The 16,830-nt window shown below is 31.7% G+C and overlaps 1 protein-coding gene and 1 long non-coding RNA gene across 2 annotated transcripts in view; one reads left to right on the forward strand and one right to left on the reverse strand.

The window, feature by feature from the left end:
- LOC126742527 (vigilin) overlaps positions 1-16,830 on the reverse strand; it is a 43,679-nt gene that overhangs the window by 23,068 nt on the left and 3,781 nt on the right. The window contains exons 3-6 of the mRNA XM_050449177.1: positions 9,795-10,044; positions 6,226-6,433; positions 4,335-4,494; positions 3,820-4,152 (exon numbers count right to left, since the gene is read on the reverse strand). Coding sequence (XP_050305134.1) covers positions 3,820-4,152; positions 4,335-4,494; positions 6,226-6,433; positions 9,795-10,003 — 910 coding nt within the window. The 5' untranslated portion in view covers positions 10,004-10,044. The remainder of the gene's footprint in view (positions 1-3,819; positions 4,153-4,334; positions 4,495-6,225; positions 6,434-9,794; positions 10,045-16,830) is intronic.
- On the forward strand, positions 1,368-2,397 carry LOC126742528 (uncharacterized). The gene is made up of 3 exons (XR_007662591.1): positions 1,368-1,662; positions 1,723-1,904; positions 1,979-2,397. It is a non-coding gene; the product is annotated as an uncharacterized LOC126742528 (long non-coding RNA).

Raw genomic sequence — 16,830 nt, forward strand, 5'->3', positions numbered from 1 at the left:
TACCAAAAATGGAAAACAGTAGTAGGTATTTTCAGACGAAAGTCGATTTAAACTATTTAGATCCGATGATATTTGCTGGGTTAGGAGACCGGTGGATAAAAGATTTAACCCTAAGTATACGCGGTAACCCTATAAAACACGGTGGTGGTGGCATTATGGTTTGGGGTTGCTTTGGTATGGGTCCATTGGTGAAAATTGAAGGCGTTATGGATCGCTTTGTATACCAAAATATATTGGAAAGTCATATGCTGGCAGAAGACAACATGTGCTTAAGATAGGTTTTTTAACATGACAACGACCCAAAACACACATCAAAATTAGTTATATTATGCCTTTTCCAGCCCAAAGCCCAGATCTCAACCCCACTGAGAATTTGTGGGATGAAATTGATAGGAAAATTCATTAAAAAAATCTATCAAATGTGAACGAATTTCATCAGAAAATTCAAAATATCTGGAATGCAATTTCTCAGGACTATATTGATGGACTATTAAAATCAATGAAAAAAAGGTGTTTTTTTAGTTTTTACATATACAGGGTATTGAAAATAAAAATTCTGATATAAATAAAGTTGTATTACTATTACATAAAAAGGGAGGAGATAAAAATAGAAAAAAACTAGATTTTTTAAAAGTTGCTCTATATATGAGCGATAGTGTATGTAGATATAAATAACATTAAGCAGTACATTATTATAATTAATATCTGCGTAAAGACTAAATAGCAAAACAAGAAATGCCAAATAAACTACCTAATTTACAATAAATTTTTCGACATTTAATTTCCTGGACAAAAAATATCACGTTAATAGTATATCTTATTGTAACGAACAATAAAATTACAGATTTAATGTGAAATCATATCCTGACAGAATTAAATCATACTGTAATCATTATGTAATATTATGTTCTATGCAAAAAGCAAACTGTCTATCACACTTGTTGGTAAATAATTAAAAAATTTCGATCCTCATAAACTATGCATTTTTTTACTAATGAAAATTTGCGCACTGGTAAAGAAAGAAAGTTAGCTTAACGTGTCACATATTATTAAGGAAAAGACCCCCATCGGAGCGCATCACGGTTTTAAAGATAAGAGAATAAATTTCCAGTATTCAAAGGTAGGCAAAATTCTCTTGTTTTGAATAACGCAAAGTACATACAGTTGGTCCTGATTACCAACTCCCCAGAATGATATACCATACCTCAGGCGAACTCAAATAAAGGAAAATAAACTGTCCTCGTCAGTTGTTCCCCCAATTCTTTCCTTACCACTCGCACAGTGAAACATCCTAATGGAAGTTTTTTTTACGATTTTTTTTTAAAGATTAGTACATGACCCTCGAAACGCAATTCCTTGTAATTTAGAATACCTACAAATTAAGATACTGTAGTTTCTGGCAATTGATCACCATCCAAGAGTGGACGATTTACGTCACATTTAAATCTGATTAGTGAGTCTTATCCAGGTTCCAACAAAGACGATTACACGAAAACCGGTCTAATGATCGTCACTTGCTATAGTTTAATTTCTTTACTTTTCCACAGGATTGATGTGTCATCCGCAAAGAGAGTGAATTTTCCACATATATTAATTTTAACAAGTCCGCAATTATTCCTGAGAACCGATAATTGCTTACCAAGACTGGCATTGACCTTCAAGGTAAGATCTAATGCAGGAGTATGCTACTCCACGAAAGTCATATGTTTGCATCTTCGACAGGAGAACTCCATGATCCACACAATCCAAGGCGTTGGACAGATCACAGACTGTAGTACCCTCATTCAAACCAAAATAAACAAGTAAAATACCATAATATTTCAAGGGAACTAAAAGGTAAATGGCATCCTGAGGAACTCTTAGATGTTTGAAACCCAAATTGTCTTACAGTTATAATTCTGAAGGTAAATGCAGACTCTTTTCTTGACCAGTCTTTCCATGATAAAGTTGAAAGTAAAGAGATTGGGCGGTTTTTTAGAAGGATTGTCACCTTCATCACCCTTGAATCTATAAACTACCAAAGAAGACAAGTGGGAAATACACCTTCAAACCAAGAAGTGTTGACAGCAACTGACATTGCATAGAGGGCCTTATCAGGTATCCACAAGAGCACTTCAGGGCAGATTTTATCCTCGCCACAAGATTTGTTTTTTATTACAGAAATTGTTTTCCTAATCTCTTGCCGGTTTGATTCATAAAAAACTAATATTGCAAACATTTTGAGGATAAAACGAGAGCTACGAGGTTTGTGAGTTATTTAATACCAGTAAAAATTGTTCAACTGGTCTGGATCAATATCTGGGCTAATATGACATTCTCTTAGCAGACTTTAAGAGTTTTCTATAAATATAATTAGAATAATTAATATATAATAACTGTTATATTATTCCCTGAAATTTTTAAAACTTTAGGAAGTCAGAGCTTATTATTCCTGACTGTAGGAGAAACGCCTTATGAAATGCATCACACAACATCCTGCAAAAATCAGCAATAAGATCTAAACTACGATTTAAATTTTGTTTATCTACTCTGTTACATAAAGCATAAAAATCACAAAACGGTTTTACCACTAACAAAAACTCTTTATTTCATTCGTTAGCGAAACACGTGGCGAGAATTAAATAGAGTTTTGGTTAGTGGAAAAATTGTTTTATGATTTATGTGCCGTACCAGAGGTTCCAACCATACAACTATAAAGCATAAAACTTTTTAAACTGTGTGAAACTAATAGCCTCATGATCAGAGATGCCTGCATTCAAAACTGAACAGGATACATTGTCACAATTTGAATAAAAGTACAGGCAAAATACCATGTAACAAGCATATATGCAAGCAGGTTAGTATTTAAAAAAACTTTATCATTAAAATTAATATTTAAGTCACCGGCCAAAGCATTGTCTAAAGAAGATGGAACATTTGTTAGAATTAATTTAGATAGTCAAAAAATTCTCTTAGTAAGGCTGATGGTACAGACAAATCATATAAAAGCTAAGCTGTTTGCAATAGCATATTGTATTCAAATGTTTTCTATCAGATGATTATATTTACTAATTTATTAATGGCAATAAGAGAGCTGTCAAGACTTATTTAATCGTAAAAGTATTTCACTATGCAAACAATTTTCTCTATTTGAAATATTTATTAACTTACATTTAGGGATTCGCAGGAACATTCGCCTGACTAAAGCCAATACTCATTAATTAATATTATATCAGAATAATGAAATGCTATCTAAAAAGACAAGAAGGTTATCATGAAAGAGGTTTTTATTTTTCTTGGAACCTGTAGAGGAGCCTTGGTTATAAAAAATTAATGTTACGCAATGCCCATATTCACAATTACACGTAGTATACCAGACTTTTAAAGAAGAAAATCAAAATGTTAATACATTTAAGTTTTTTTTTTGTAAACTGTACATACATATTATTTTTCACTGTTTTGGGTATGTTTGATGTAGTAATTGAGAAAATGTACTAGTTTTTTGATTAAATAAAGGGATATCTAAAATTGAGGGTTCAAATCATAAGTTAGAGTCAATTACCATCCCAAAAAATTTGGCACTAGTACTTAAAAATCCATTTCCATGTTATCTAGTTTGACAGAATATTGGAACATGAATATGTGAAATTGTAGAGCTTGTTTGATGTTGCATATTTGTTGATTTTATTAAAAGATGATTTGATTCACGTCATCTTTAAGTCAAGTTCAATTATTAAATTAAGTGGTGTTCCTAGATTACCTATTTTACTGTTAAACGAAATCTAAGACACTAGGTACTGCTATGAGTAAAAGGAATCATTATATTATAGAAATACTCACTTTTAGGACCAATAACGTACTTGTGCTGTGTAGGAGGAACCTCAACCGAAACAGAGGTACATTTTTTCTCCATCAACCGGTAGATGGCCTCGATTTGCTCCTTGGCCGCCAGAACTCCTTCTTTTTCGCCGGTAATGAAAATTTCATCTTTCATAACGGACGGTGGCGGAATATTGATTTTAGCCCCGGTCGTTTCCATTAGGGCATCGAGATTTGCACCGTAAGGCCCCAAAATGAACGGATGGTAAATTTTTGGAACGTTCAATCTTTCTTGAGCTTTTTTGGATTGTTGTTCAGAAGTTAAACGGATCTCGTGTTCGGCTTTTTCGATACCTAAACGATATTATTGTTTTCTTACTTTTTTCTTAAAAAGCTTTAAATAAGAGTTATGAAGTGCATTTCACCACTAATTTGGTATAGGAACTTTTTCTAAAAGTGTCTTTATTTTAATATATATTAGAATGCTAGATACTTAGCATTAGTTTATATGATAGTTATCAAGGGTAATAATTTACCTTCTTTAGGCCCAGTAATGACAATGGAGTCATCATCGTCGTGCATGGTAGGCAGTACAATTTCGGTACCAGTCTGCCTTTGCAGCTCCCTTAAGCGCTCCCCTTTCTTGCCTATGATCCATTTGTAGTGCTCTTTTGGGATTCGAATAGATTTGTGAGCCTACAGATAAAAGTTTCTTTAAATATTGGCGGATATTATTGGAAGTTATTAAACTTTATTTATACTGCTAGTTTGTATTATGTAAAAGTTCTTTAGTTTTTTGTTTAGGTAAAAACAAACGAAATTAGAAAAGAAGGGGCTTTACGTGTAGCAAATAAATTAGGAAAAAAACATATAGTGGGAAAAAGTAATAATGAAGGTAAGTTCTGTACCAAAGCATGTTTTAGATTTGTCAAATGTAATCTTATTATAATTTATTTCGTAAATTTATGATCCGATTTTGTAAATTTGTTTTCTGTTAGAGGGTTTGGTCTTTAGGAATAAAAGCATTCTTAAACAATTAAAAAGAGTTTGCTTTGAAAAATCTATTGAGAGATCTAAGTGAAAATTAGTCATAAGTAAATCTCTAGTTTGCTTAAAATATTTTTCATCTTTCTACTTCTTTTCTATATTAAGAGAGACGCATTTTAGTCCACCACGTTTTTCCATTAATTTGCATAGGTTTTCAATGCTGAAAAAATAAAGTGTAAAGTGAAAGTTTTAATAGAATTAACAGCATTGCGAATCGTATTAATGAAACCATTTCGGGAGATAAGATCAGAAAGAGAATATTAAAACTGGCATTATTTAGACACCAATGATACTAGATCCTATGCATCATGATTGTGAATAAAAGAGACAGAAGATATATTAAACACTACATATTAACACTATAGTTTGTAAACCACTCCATAACAAAAGAATTTCTTACATGTATGATTTAGTTCATACATTTTTGTCCAGAGAGAAAAAGGTTTTAACTGATTATTTCTTTATCAGCAGCTAAACTTTTACCAAAATGCACTTTTCAAAATACTTAACACACCACTAAAATATAGCCTCCATTTTAAAGGAATTTAAAATACCACTTTGCAAGACCGTTAAGTTTTTATTTATTTATCTATTCTTAATATGGTTAAAAATTCCTGAACTTAATTCTGCAATTTTATCTAAATTTATATGCCTATTTTAAGTACTGCACTTGGGTACGACTGTACCTGAACTGTGCATAATAGTATAAAAAACATTACTTATTAGTCAAAATGAAATAAATTTCCTAAAGATTGTATAAACCTGTTCTGAAATTTTAACATTATGACAAACTGTTACACGAAAAAGTACTGTGCCCAAACATCGTAACTATTAATCCGAATACATACTAATCACCATGCACCAGCAATCCTAATAGCAATCTACACTCCCATAAACACGACGAAATTTCTCACCCAGAAACACTAATTTTGTACATATAGAGGTTCAAAAAACACCTCTCTATTTTTATACAGGTATGTTTCAAGTATTTCACTGAATTTTTTAAATTTAATCCTTAGGCAAATCCATAAGTAATATATTGTAGCAAGTGAATGAGAAGATAGGGCAATTAAATGGTGCCAAACTTCACTCTAGCTTGCACTAATCTAGCATTCCATTATTTACTGATTCCCTTTGATAATGAGAAATCAGTTTAGATCAAAATGCTCTAATTTTTTTTTTTTTTTGATGATTAGCACGTTATTAAGTATACTTTATGATTTACATTTTAATCTAGTTGCGTTGTAACTTATTGAAAAGTGTGTGAACTATATTATATTTTGTCTTTGTCTACAACTTCTATATTTACATTGGCAATAAAGCATTTTTTGATTATGAGTTTGAATTGATTTAAACTGATCGGATATATTATGAACTTACTTGCGTTTGGAAATGAGTCAAGATCTTGTTTCTAGCCGTAAGTACTTCGTTTTGCTTGCCAATGACGAGGAAGGTGAGAGACTGGTCCTTTCCGTGGGATATTTCGATATGCGCGCCAGTTTCTTTCATGATGGATTTGCAGGTGTGCACCGATTCGCCCTCGCCGAATTTTGTATCCACGTATATGTTAAGTTCTTCATATGGAACGCTTAAAAAAAGAATATATTAAACAGTTATCAAGCCAGATGGTAGAGTAATTATATGGAGACAATATGTGAAAGGCCACTATGATCTGTCAATACTTTATTTGCCGATGAAACATGATTTATCATGAGTTGAGGGGTTTAGTATGCAAAAAAAAATTAGCACATAAAAACCTTACATTAAAGAATACACCAGACAATTACACTAAATTCTTTTCATATATTGAAGCCTTAATAATTGTTAAATAAATAAATAAATAATGGCTTTATTTGTACTTTTCAATGGTGTACATAGGCGAAGTCTAGCCAAAGGCTAATCTACTTAACCTATTTAAAAAAAGTAAGCAAAATTATTTTAGATAGCATAACAGAAAGAAAAAAATTAACATTTGTAATGGTAACACTAATATTAATATAAAAATAAACATTGAACCATAAAAATCAAAAAATTATAAAATAAGAAATACCTACTGACAATTTAGCTATTCTGTTTTTTTAAAAAATACAGCTTTAGTTTTTTCTTGAAACCCGCTACTGACATTTCTTTTATAGGATTCGGAACAAGGTCATTGTAAATTCCCACAGCATTATACAGAAAACTACGACGAAAGAAGGCTGTTCGATATCGAGGAATTGACAACTTATTTATAAATCTCAGATTTGCTTCATGTACATTTTTCCGAAAAGTAAGTTTTTTGCGGAGGTAGGGAGGAGTAGACGACGCTAGCAGTCTATGCACAAAAACCGCCAATTGCAAAGAGAATAGATTTTCCACGCGCAGCCAACTAAGTTCACATAGCCTTGCAGAAACCCTATCATGCTTTCTCAGTCCATAAATAAATCTGCAGCATTGATTTTGCAGCTTTTGCAAATGGTACGCAGTGATTTTGTCTAAACATGGAAAATAAACAATATTGCATGTTTTGCATTGTTGATAGAAGAAAATTATTGTAGCAAGTGAATGAGAAGATAGGGCAATTTAATGGTGCCAAACTTCACTCTAGCTTGCACTAATCTAGCATTTTATTATTTACCAATTCCCTTCAATGATAAGAAATCAGTTTAGATCAAAATGCCTTAACTTTGGTTTAAACTCATTAAAACTTGCGTTTGGAAACGAATTAGGATCTTATTTCTTTGTATTAGGGCCATGGAGAGTAGGTGTGAGGCATTCAATCAAGTTAATCATATCATTTTATTTGCTAAAATCTTTGTCATTATGGAACTGTGGAATTAAGCAAAAGTATACGCAATCCACCTTCTAGGATTCCTCAAGGTAGCCATATTACCACTTTTTTCAAGTCAAATCAATAAAAGCTTTATTATAATATTTTTACATCTTCTGGACAAAACTGCAATAACCGGGTATAATGGATAATATAAGTAAAATTTGTCTGTATAATATATATCTACTCTAACAATATATGGAAAATAGTTTTAACTAAGAATATTGCTCTACATAAAGATGAAACACTGATAGATACTAAAAAGAACAATGACTCTATTGCTGATCTAGCCTATCAAATCTCCCTATAATTTTTTTGATATCACCATTGCAAGCGGAGATATTTGTCAACATTCTCCTTGTCCAAACAGCCACTCGTAAATTGAGAGATTTCTCGAAAAGTATTTTTTAAAGTTTACGAGAAACATGCTTGGGATGATTTTCGCCACAGAAGGTCTAGTTTATCTCATTCCTTTATAATTTTTCTGGTAGAGATCAAGGGATTTAAGAAATTCGGAAAAAAACCTGCTTGACAGTTCAAGTGGCGACACCTAAAAGTCAAGATTGCTCGAAAAGTTTTGGGTTTACCAAAAGAAATTGTTAAACCCACTCTTGTAGAAGCTGATTACAACAGTACCAACAATTTCAATAAATACCACAGTCAGAAATCAAGTGAAACCAAAGTGGAAGTATTCCTCCATAATATAAAACACACAGGATAATAACACTATTTTCATCTTGCTTAAATTTACATGAAGAATCAAAACTTTTTATGCTTAGAGGCAGGTAGTCATACATTTTCCCCATATACCAAAAAGCATTCCTTGTCAACTGAAATCACCCAAATCAACATCTGAAACAAATATCGTGTACAAAACCCCAAAAACACCATAGTGAAGTTAAGAAATAACTAAAGCAAAGTAATCGGTTCATGATGCCTCATAGGGCAAGTCATTACTAATCACATCCAAAACAAAACAAGCTGAGGCAAGATTCTTGGAGAGGTTAACTATGTGTGTGTTAAACTTTAGGCGGGTAAATCAATGGGTATTTCCAAAACCTGCCACGCCTATCTCCGAAAGTTCCTTATCATTGATTGTATACCACATACTATGTAGATCATGAATTTACCATGGATACTCAGTCTGGACATATCATTTGTATACATGAGGAATAGCACAGGACATTTTTGAACAGAACAAAGACATAGAGGTCCTCCAAGAATATATAGCATCAGTAGTATTCCTCTTCAATTGAAACCCAAATTGAGCATCTGACAAAAACTGCTCTCTTTAATTATATGCAGACGATGTGAACATTTTTCGGATTTCTTATATAAATGATTTATGTAAAATAAATGAGCTACATCCAATAATTCAAAATTAGAAACTTAGACTGTAACTCTATAAGTAATATTTGTCATCTTTTCACTTCTTTCTACGTTTTCATAGCTTATTATTTAATGTATATTGCGTGATTTGTGTATATGATCATCATAATAAAATTTTTAGGGCTTTATCTATCTTTATAAGGTAGTAAGCACAAGGTTTCGATGATTAGGCGATCGTAAAATCTTATTTTATTTCTTTTTTATGTAATGTAGTAATTTATATTTGCATTAATAAATAAATATTGATTGATCTTGCTTAACTCCCTAAGTCATGTGAAGTAATTTGCACACCTCTGTTTATTTGAGAAAGAACCTTAAATTTCAGAAGATTGTTAGTTACTAAGGCATATTATTCATTAGGCGAGTTTTTTAATGATTTTTAGTCCTGATTACCAATTATATATGTGTGATTTGAGAAAAAATTATTGTAACTCTATTTTGCTTTCTGATATCTACAAGTCCTAAGTTTCACTTTTTGAATTTCAATCATTTAATTAAATGTTTATCCCGACACGAATATAACAAATATGGTTTATAAGTAATATAAAGCGTCAGTCATTAATCCAGCTACAGGAACCAGATTTAGGACTCAATTGCTAAAACGGTTTTTCGTTACATGTCTAGTGTTTGTTATAATAGTATAATTTTTTACAGTGTTGTCCTTATTTACAATAAAGCAATTTTGATTTGCCTTGTTAATTAGAACACTAAAGAAGTATCTAGAGCCTAGTACAATGCTGTTATAACTTACTGGAAAACTTGAGTGATAACAGACGACCCGACTCGCATCTTGTTCATATTGGAGCCCCATTGGGGACTCGCGGCCGGATGGGCGGCAGTCTGAGACTCGGGTAGGGCCGGGAATAAGTCGTCGTAGCTCTTAACGTTGCCGATGGTGGATGCGCCGCTAGTAGTTGGCTCGTCGGCCGTCACGCCCTCTTCGATCACTGGTTGCTGCATTTTGGGATTGTCCTGTGTCGCGCCAAGTCGTTACAGCAACACTATATGGGACAATTTTTTATTTATTTAAACGGTAAAACCAAATTAAAAGAAACATAGACAAATTACTATTATTTTAACAAAATAACACAGTGGCGTATGTAAAAATTCAAGCACATAACTATGCCTGTGCCAAAAAATTAATAAATAGTCTTATCACACTAATCGAATAGATACAACTTTTATTTATACACTTTTTTTTCATAATTCCTTTTATATTTTTATTGTGGGAATAATCTTGGGTAAGATTGCTTTTAAAACTTTTTCCTGTTTTTTCAAGTTAGGTGCGTTTAGAGTTTATTAAAATTTGCTTTTTGATTATGAACTTTGATCTTAAAATTACTAATTTTAATTTTATTACTTTTCTGTATTTTTCCGTCCGCCCAACACCAACCTTAATGCGTTAATAAATGACTTCGAGAATATATTCACATTTATCTGTCCTTCTGTGGAACAAATAATACGTATCGGCGATTTTAATATTAATCTAATAATTAAGCCAAATTCTTTAACATCATTATTTAAAGATTTTAATTTAATTCAAATTTTAAATCAACCCACTCCTATATCAGGTAACTCACTATATCAGGTAACTCATCATTACTTGACCCTATATTTGTGACTGATGATACTTTAGTCAAAGATACAGGCACTGTCTTGTTGGAGGGTGTTTCGGATCACTGTTTGGTTTACTGTAAGCTAAATAACAAGAAAGCTCATTGTATACCTCAACTAATTACATATAGAAATTTTAACAATTTTAATGCTGTGCTTTTTATACTGATCTTCAATCAATGAATTTTCTTGATATAACATATGAACAAAATATAGATCAGATTATCGAGACTACAATCAATCATGACAAAGAGGTGGTGTTGGATGTTTTATCAAATAAGCAGGGAGTCTCGGATGTTAATTCTTTAGTAGTATTTAGAGATGGCCGACCTGGCACTGCTGACAGGCTTTTGAAAGTGGGACTAATATAGTAATTAAAGCGGATCTCACTAAATTGCAGAGAAAAAAACCAAGAAACTTCACAGAATTGGCCAATAGGATGTGGATTGAGTGAGGATGTAATGTTGAAGTTTACCAATGGAGTGCCTTGTTATATCGCCTTCAGAGACATGAATATTTTCAGTTCTGAATTATCTTTCTCGGACTTTAAAGTTTTTAGATCTGACAGAAGTGCCCTAACAAGTGTAAGAAAAGATGATGGTCGTCCTCTACGTCGGTTAAGGTATCTTGGTCCTCTATTGAGCTGATGTTTGTATCAATTAAGTCCCTAGTCCCCAAGTCTGAGGTGGTGCAGTTTACCGCCAATACTTTCTATTGTAATAATAAAATAATTAATCCAATTTCATTTATTCATAGCATTGGTTCACTGTGTTAAAAAGAGTAACGGAGGTATAAGAACTTATTTTAGGCCTTATTTTAGATATCAAATTATTATTTGTACCACATAATAATAATAATAATAGTTTTATTAACGGTTTTCCAATTTCAGTTACATATAAAAAAAAATATATTTAAACTATAGTACTATGATAAAGGCATTTGACAAATTGAGTTATGAAATATTTGAAAAATGTAAAAAAAAAGTCAATATCTTTACAGTGGTTATTGGCTAGTCTACACAGTCTAGTTAATGGACTATTCATACCATAATTTGTTCTGTGGTATTTAACTGAGACCAATTTTGGATCACGAGTGAGTCCTTGAGGGACATTTAGAGTTATAATGCCTAACAAATCAAAACAATTAAATACATTATTAACAAGTATAATATAAAGTGGATAGATCAAGTATTACACGACAATCTTTCAAAAATATTAGATTTAATAGATTTTCCATATAACTGTACTTCTATAGATATGCCAGGTTTAAACCAACAAGTCTAAGGAATTTTCTTTGAATTTTGTCCAATAATTCAATATATATGTTATATTGTGGTGACCAAACTGGACTAGCATATTCTAATATAGATAGGAGCAATAAACAAATTGAAAAATCCATGCAAGGCATATAGAATTATAGATTTTATATCTACATTTAGTAGTGATTTTTCATGTCCTGTATTTAAACTCTTGCTTTGTTCATTGGTAAGATCTCATATTGATGCCATTAAAAGAGTACAGGATATATTTCTAAGAAATTGCTTCTTTAAACTTTAAGTTCCTAAAATTCTCTTAAATCAATTTTTACTATGTTATCGGTGGACACGCTCGAGTCCTCTAAGTTTAAGTTCCTTCTTTTGTAAATTGGTTAATACCGGTAATAAATAAACCCAAGGCAAGAAAAAATGCTTTTTGTCCTGCTTTGATAGTTTTCCAAATTAGGATTTAAATCCTGACCATTTAAAGCCTTCTGCGATTTTAAGATCTTTAAAATTGTTAAATGTTGATGTACAGTGTGTCTTTGTGTCTTTGAGTCTTATAAATGCTATGCAATGTTCCTCTTTTATACAGAATTTTCTCTTTATCTGAATTTATTATGTTTTCTAATTATCAAAAAAAAACAAATGCTGACAATAAAATCAAAAAAACTTCTAATAGAACAGCCTGCATATTAAAAAGGCAGATCAGAATAAATGCATATTTCTTTTGAATAAAAATATATAAGTTATTCCATTGAAAAAAAACTTAGCATGTTATTGTTTCTCAATTTTATGAGTGCATTAATTTCCAAAAGATAATCGAGGACTAACCAATTAACTTTTGTTTGAAACATTCTTTCCTAAAGGTATAGTTGCAAATATAAAAAACCACACTGTAGATTTCTAATAAGTTTACTAATTCTAAGAATTTAGAAAGCTACTTGCAATGCAAATTATGCAAACCATATAGCCCAATTTGCCATATTTCGCTAAAAAATGATAATTAAGAGACAAACATAACCATTAAGTGATAAATTTACAATTTTAAATAAGTTAATATGTACAGTTGTTTTCGTGTTCTGGACATATTTGCTCTCAGAGATAAGATGCCTTGGAAAAATATAATTTTTAATGTCAAATTGATGATTACTGCCTGGCCTTGCAATTTGTTTATGTGTATACTCCATATAGGACATTGTTTTTACAGCAGATAACATTATTTATCTACTGTTTCAATTTATCTCAATTTACTTTCTGCCTCTCAGGCATCATTATTTTAAGATTACTGATTTTTTGAGATTACACTATTATCGGTAATTTATGTAATGATTAAATATATAAAACTAAATCAACCAATATCATAGACAAAGTTATTGACATCAAAAAACAATTTTAAAACCGGCTTGGAAGCGTGATTTCATTCAACATTGGATATAAATAGAACAGCTTCTAACCTGCAAAACTACAACATTAATATTTATTATTTTTGTCTGGTTTAAATGTCAATGGCCAAAAGTATTAATGTTATGCGACCAGTGAGTTTACAATTTTAAACAATTAATGAATTTCCCCTTTTGAAAATATAATTGTAACCTACAAATGTAAATATATATAGAGGCATGTTTTTGACCTATCGCATTTCTTACTCCGCGAATTTACACATTTAGGTCAAAAATACTCGTCGGTCGTTTCGCGAACGTCTTTGAACTTTTTAAAAGAAAGATCTTGTGCAATTATCTTGAGCCGGTTGCACTCTTGATGGGAGTGGTATATGCGTCGTTATGTCACGCCATCATTAAATTTTTAAAGATCATTGGAACTGACCTAGACTATTAAATAGACCGGAAACTTCTATTCTGCCTTTTTATTTTAAAATATGGAGGTTCGACTTCGGTATTGAATATAATGTACATTCCATGCTGATGACCCCAATACAGTTTGAGAGCTTGATATCGCACTTATAAGTTCGTCACGTCCGCACTAATAAGACATTTGACAATATGGAAGGGTTTCAGATCCCAGATTGATATTCTAGTACTAAATGTAGACGATTACAGTTCAAGAACCTCACGAACAATAGGCGCACATATTTCAAAAAAAGATCTTGTGCCAGTGTGTTGAGGTATTACCTTTAAATTGAAATTCTTTTATTTCTTCTGGTAATATATTTATATACTAATTTATTTCATCATACTTCAAATGTATTATATTTAGATTTAATAAGTTGCCATAGCAAAGAGTGACACTAAGTTTCTATGGTAATTTTTTGCAATAAAAACATTATTGTCTAGCCTTTTTTGTAGCTTAATTATTTTATTACCAAATATTTTTTAATAAAAATTTTATTTTGATTAATTACCATTCATACAAAAAATATGGCAAAAAAAAGAGAGCATAGCTTTAAGATGCTGGTCCAAGAATATTAGGACATAATCTCAGATTTCTGTTGGGAGAATTAAATTTGTGTAATGTTTCTTAATGATCCGACCACTTATTGATAATAACTGGAATTTCTATACAACACTGCATGCTATTTTGCCAATAGCTTCCCACACAGTTGAAGATGTGGCATTATTAAATCTGAAAACATTACGTTACTCAAAGGTTCAACTATAAATTCAAATTATCTCTTTGAACTAAGTAAATAAATAACAGAAATATCTTTGTCTTATATAAGGAATATCAGAGGTTGTGAGACAGAACTCTCAGGAACACCAGTTGTCACATAAACTATGAGGGTTGAAAATTAACAATTCTGTTAAAAATAACAAGTGTATTTTAAAAATTGTTTTTGCAGTAATTAACTTTAGTCAAGGCAATTAAAATATGGGGAGATTGGTTTATGTGACTAAAAATTAGGAATATAGTGACCATTTTTAAAACTTGTATCCTTAATTATACCTGATTGGCTTGACAGGTACTTTCAGTAATACACATTAAGTTATGTTAATGACTGAGGAGAATAATGTCATTATTATGTAATTTTTTTTTGACAGTAAGGGACTGCATTGGCTGCCTTGGTAATGCATGACAAACTAGTACAGAATAGATGCCAAATCAATAAAATAAATAATACTTTTAGTGAAGAAGAAGTTATTAAAATAGAATTTCCAGAAAATACTGTTATTGATCCTATTCTGTTTATAATTTACATAAATTCGGTTATATTTCGGATACAGTTTGCTTTTTGAAGGTATAGATTATGATCAAAGAAACAATTTGCTCCAGAAAATAACAAACTGGTTAGAAACATACAGTGTGGTGACTTTAACTGGATTAAATTCAGTTAAAACTAATCAAATTTTATCTCGCAAAATTCCTGAGACCCGTCGATTTTTGTTTATTTTTTTCACATTTCAAGATAGTTTTTGTATTTTTGCACCTACAGGGGGTGTCCAAATTAACCCAAACTTTTTTTTTTCAAATGGAAAGCCACTTTTTTTAAACTCTCATTGAAAAGAGCCCTTTTTCCTGATTAAATTGCCCTATTTACTTTTGTGATTATCTAAAGGAGAAATACGAAAAAAAAAAAAAAACCATTAAATTATGAAAAGTCTCGAAATATTTTGTGTTGGTAAATTTTTGGCGTGTTTGTCTATTTTATTGGTATCGAGACATTTCCTGACATTGTTATATTGAAAAAATGCCTTATTTATACGAATCCCACAAGATTGAAATCTTAATGATGATTGGTTATGAGGACAGAAGTCGTACTCAACTAGAGGTTGTCCACTTATTCAGGCAGAAATATCCAGATTTGCCACCTATTAACCAAGGTACGGTCAGTAAAATCGAAAACAGATTTCGAGAAGTTGGGCACGTGAGGGATGTTTCAAGACAAAGGTCTTCTAAAATCGATGAAACCACCCAATTAAATGTATTGTTAGCGATAGAAGAAAATCCGGTACTGCAGTCAGAAGAGTACCTCGCGAAAACTCTATTCATCATAAATCTGTGCTAAAAATTTTAAAAAGTGCAAATAAACGACCTTATAAAATGCAACTCGTTCAAGAGTTATTGGAAGACGATCCAGATCGCAGAGTTCAGTTCTGTGAATTAATGATGAACGCCGCAGGCAGGCAGGGCAGGCAAGTTATATGGCCCATATTCTTCAATGATACTTTAACTGGGGAAAAATATCTAGAATTTCTTGAACATAAACTAGTTCAAGTCTTACATGCCTTATATCCGAGTCAGTTCGATCCAGATTTGTATGATGAAAGAATCTGGATGCAACAAGATGGTGCTCCCCCACATTATGCCCGTAATGTACGCCAGTATTTAGATGACAATTTTCCAAACAGATGGATTGGTAGAAGGGGTGCAATCGAGTGGCCTGCACGTTATCCCGATCTCACCCCACTTGATTTTTTTCAGTGGGGACATTTGAAAAGTCAAATTTATATGAGCAAACCAGGAAACCTAGACGAACTCAAAAAACGTATCAGGCAAGAAATCCGACAAATATCTCCAGAAGTGTTAGAAACATGGGCGAAGTTAGGGGGGGGGCTTGGGGGGGCTTAGCCCCCTTTAAAATGAAATTAGCCCCCCCAAAAAAATTGTTTAAAACGTAAAAAAACAGAAAGTATAAGACTTAAAGAATATGTGGTTGAAGCTTCCACTTCCGCAGTACACGAAGAAACGTTCTTAAATTCACCTTTGATAAAAAATGAGGCACAAAAGTTTTGGCTAATTTCAATTTATTATAGGTCTCTCGACAATATAATAAATCATCTAAAAATAAGATTTTCTTTCGAAAGTCAGAAATTAGCTAAATCTGAGATACCTTTTTAATCGATAGGGAGCTATTAAAAGCTGAAATGACCGTTATTGGGAATTGCATAAATAAAAGCCAGAGCCACAACATTACCATTTCTGATATGAAAGATGTATTAAGAAAAGAGACTTTTCCAAA

Source organism: Anthonomus grandis, chromosome 11 (genome assembly GCF_022605725.1).
Source record: "Anthonomus grandis grandis chromosome 11, icAntGran1.3, whole genome shotgun sequence".
NCBI lineage: Eukaryota > Metazoa > Arthropoda > Insecta > Coleoptera > Curculionidae > Anthonomus > Anthonomus grandis.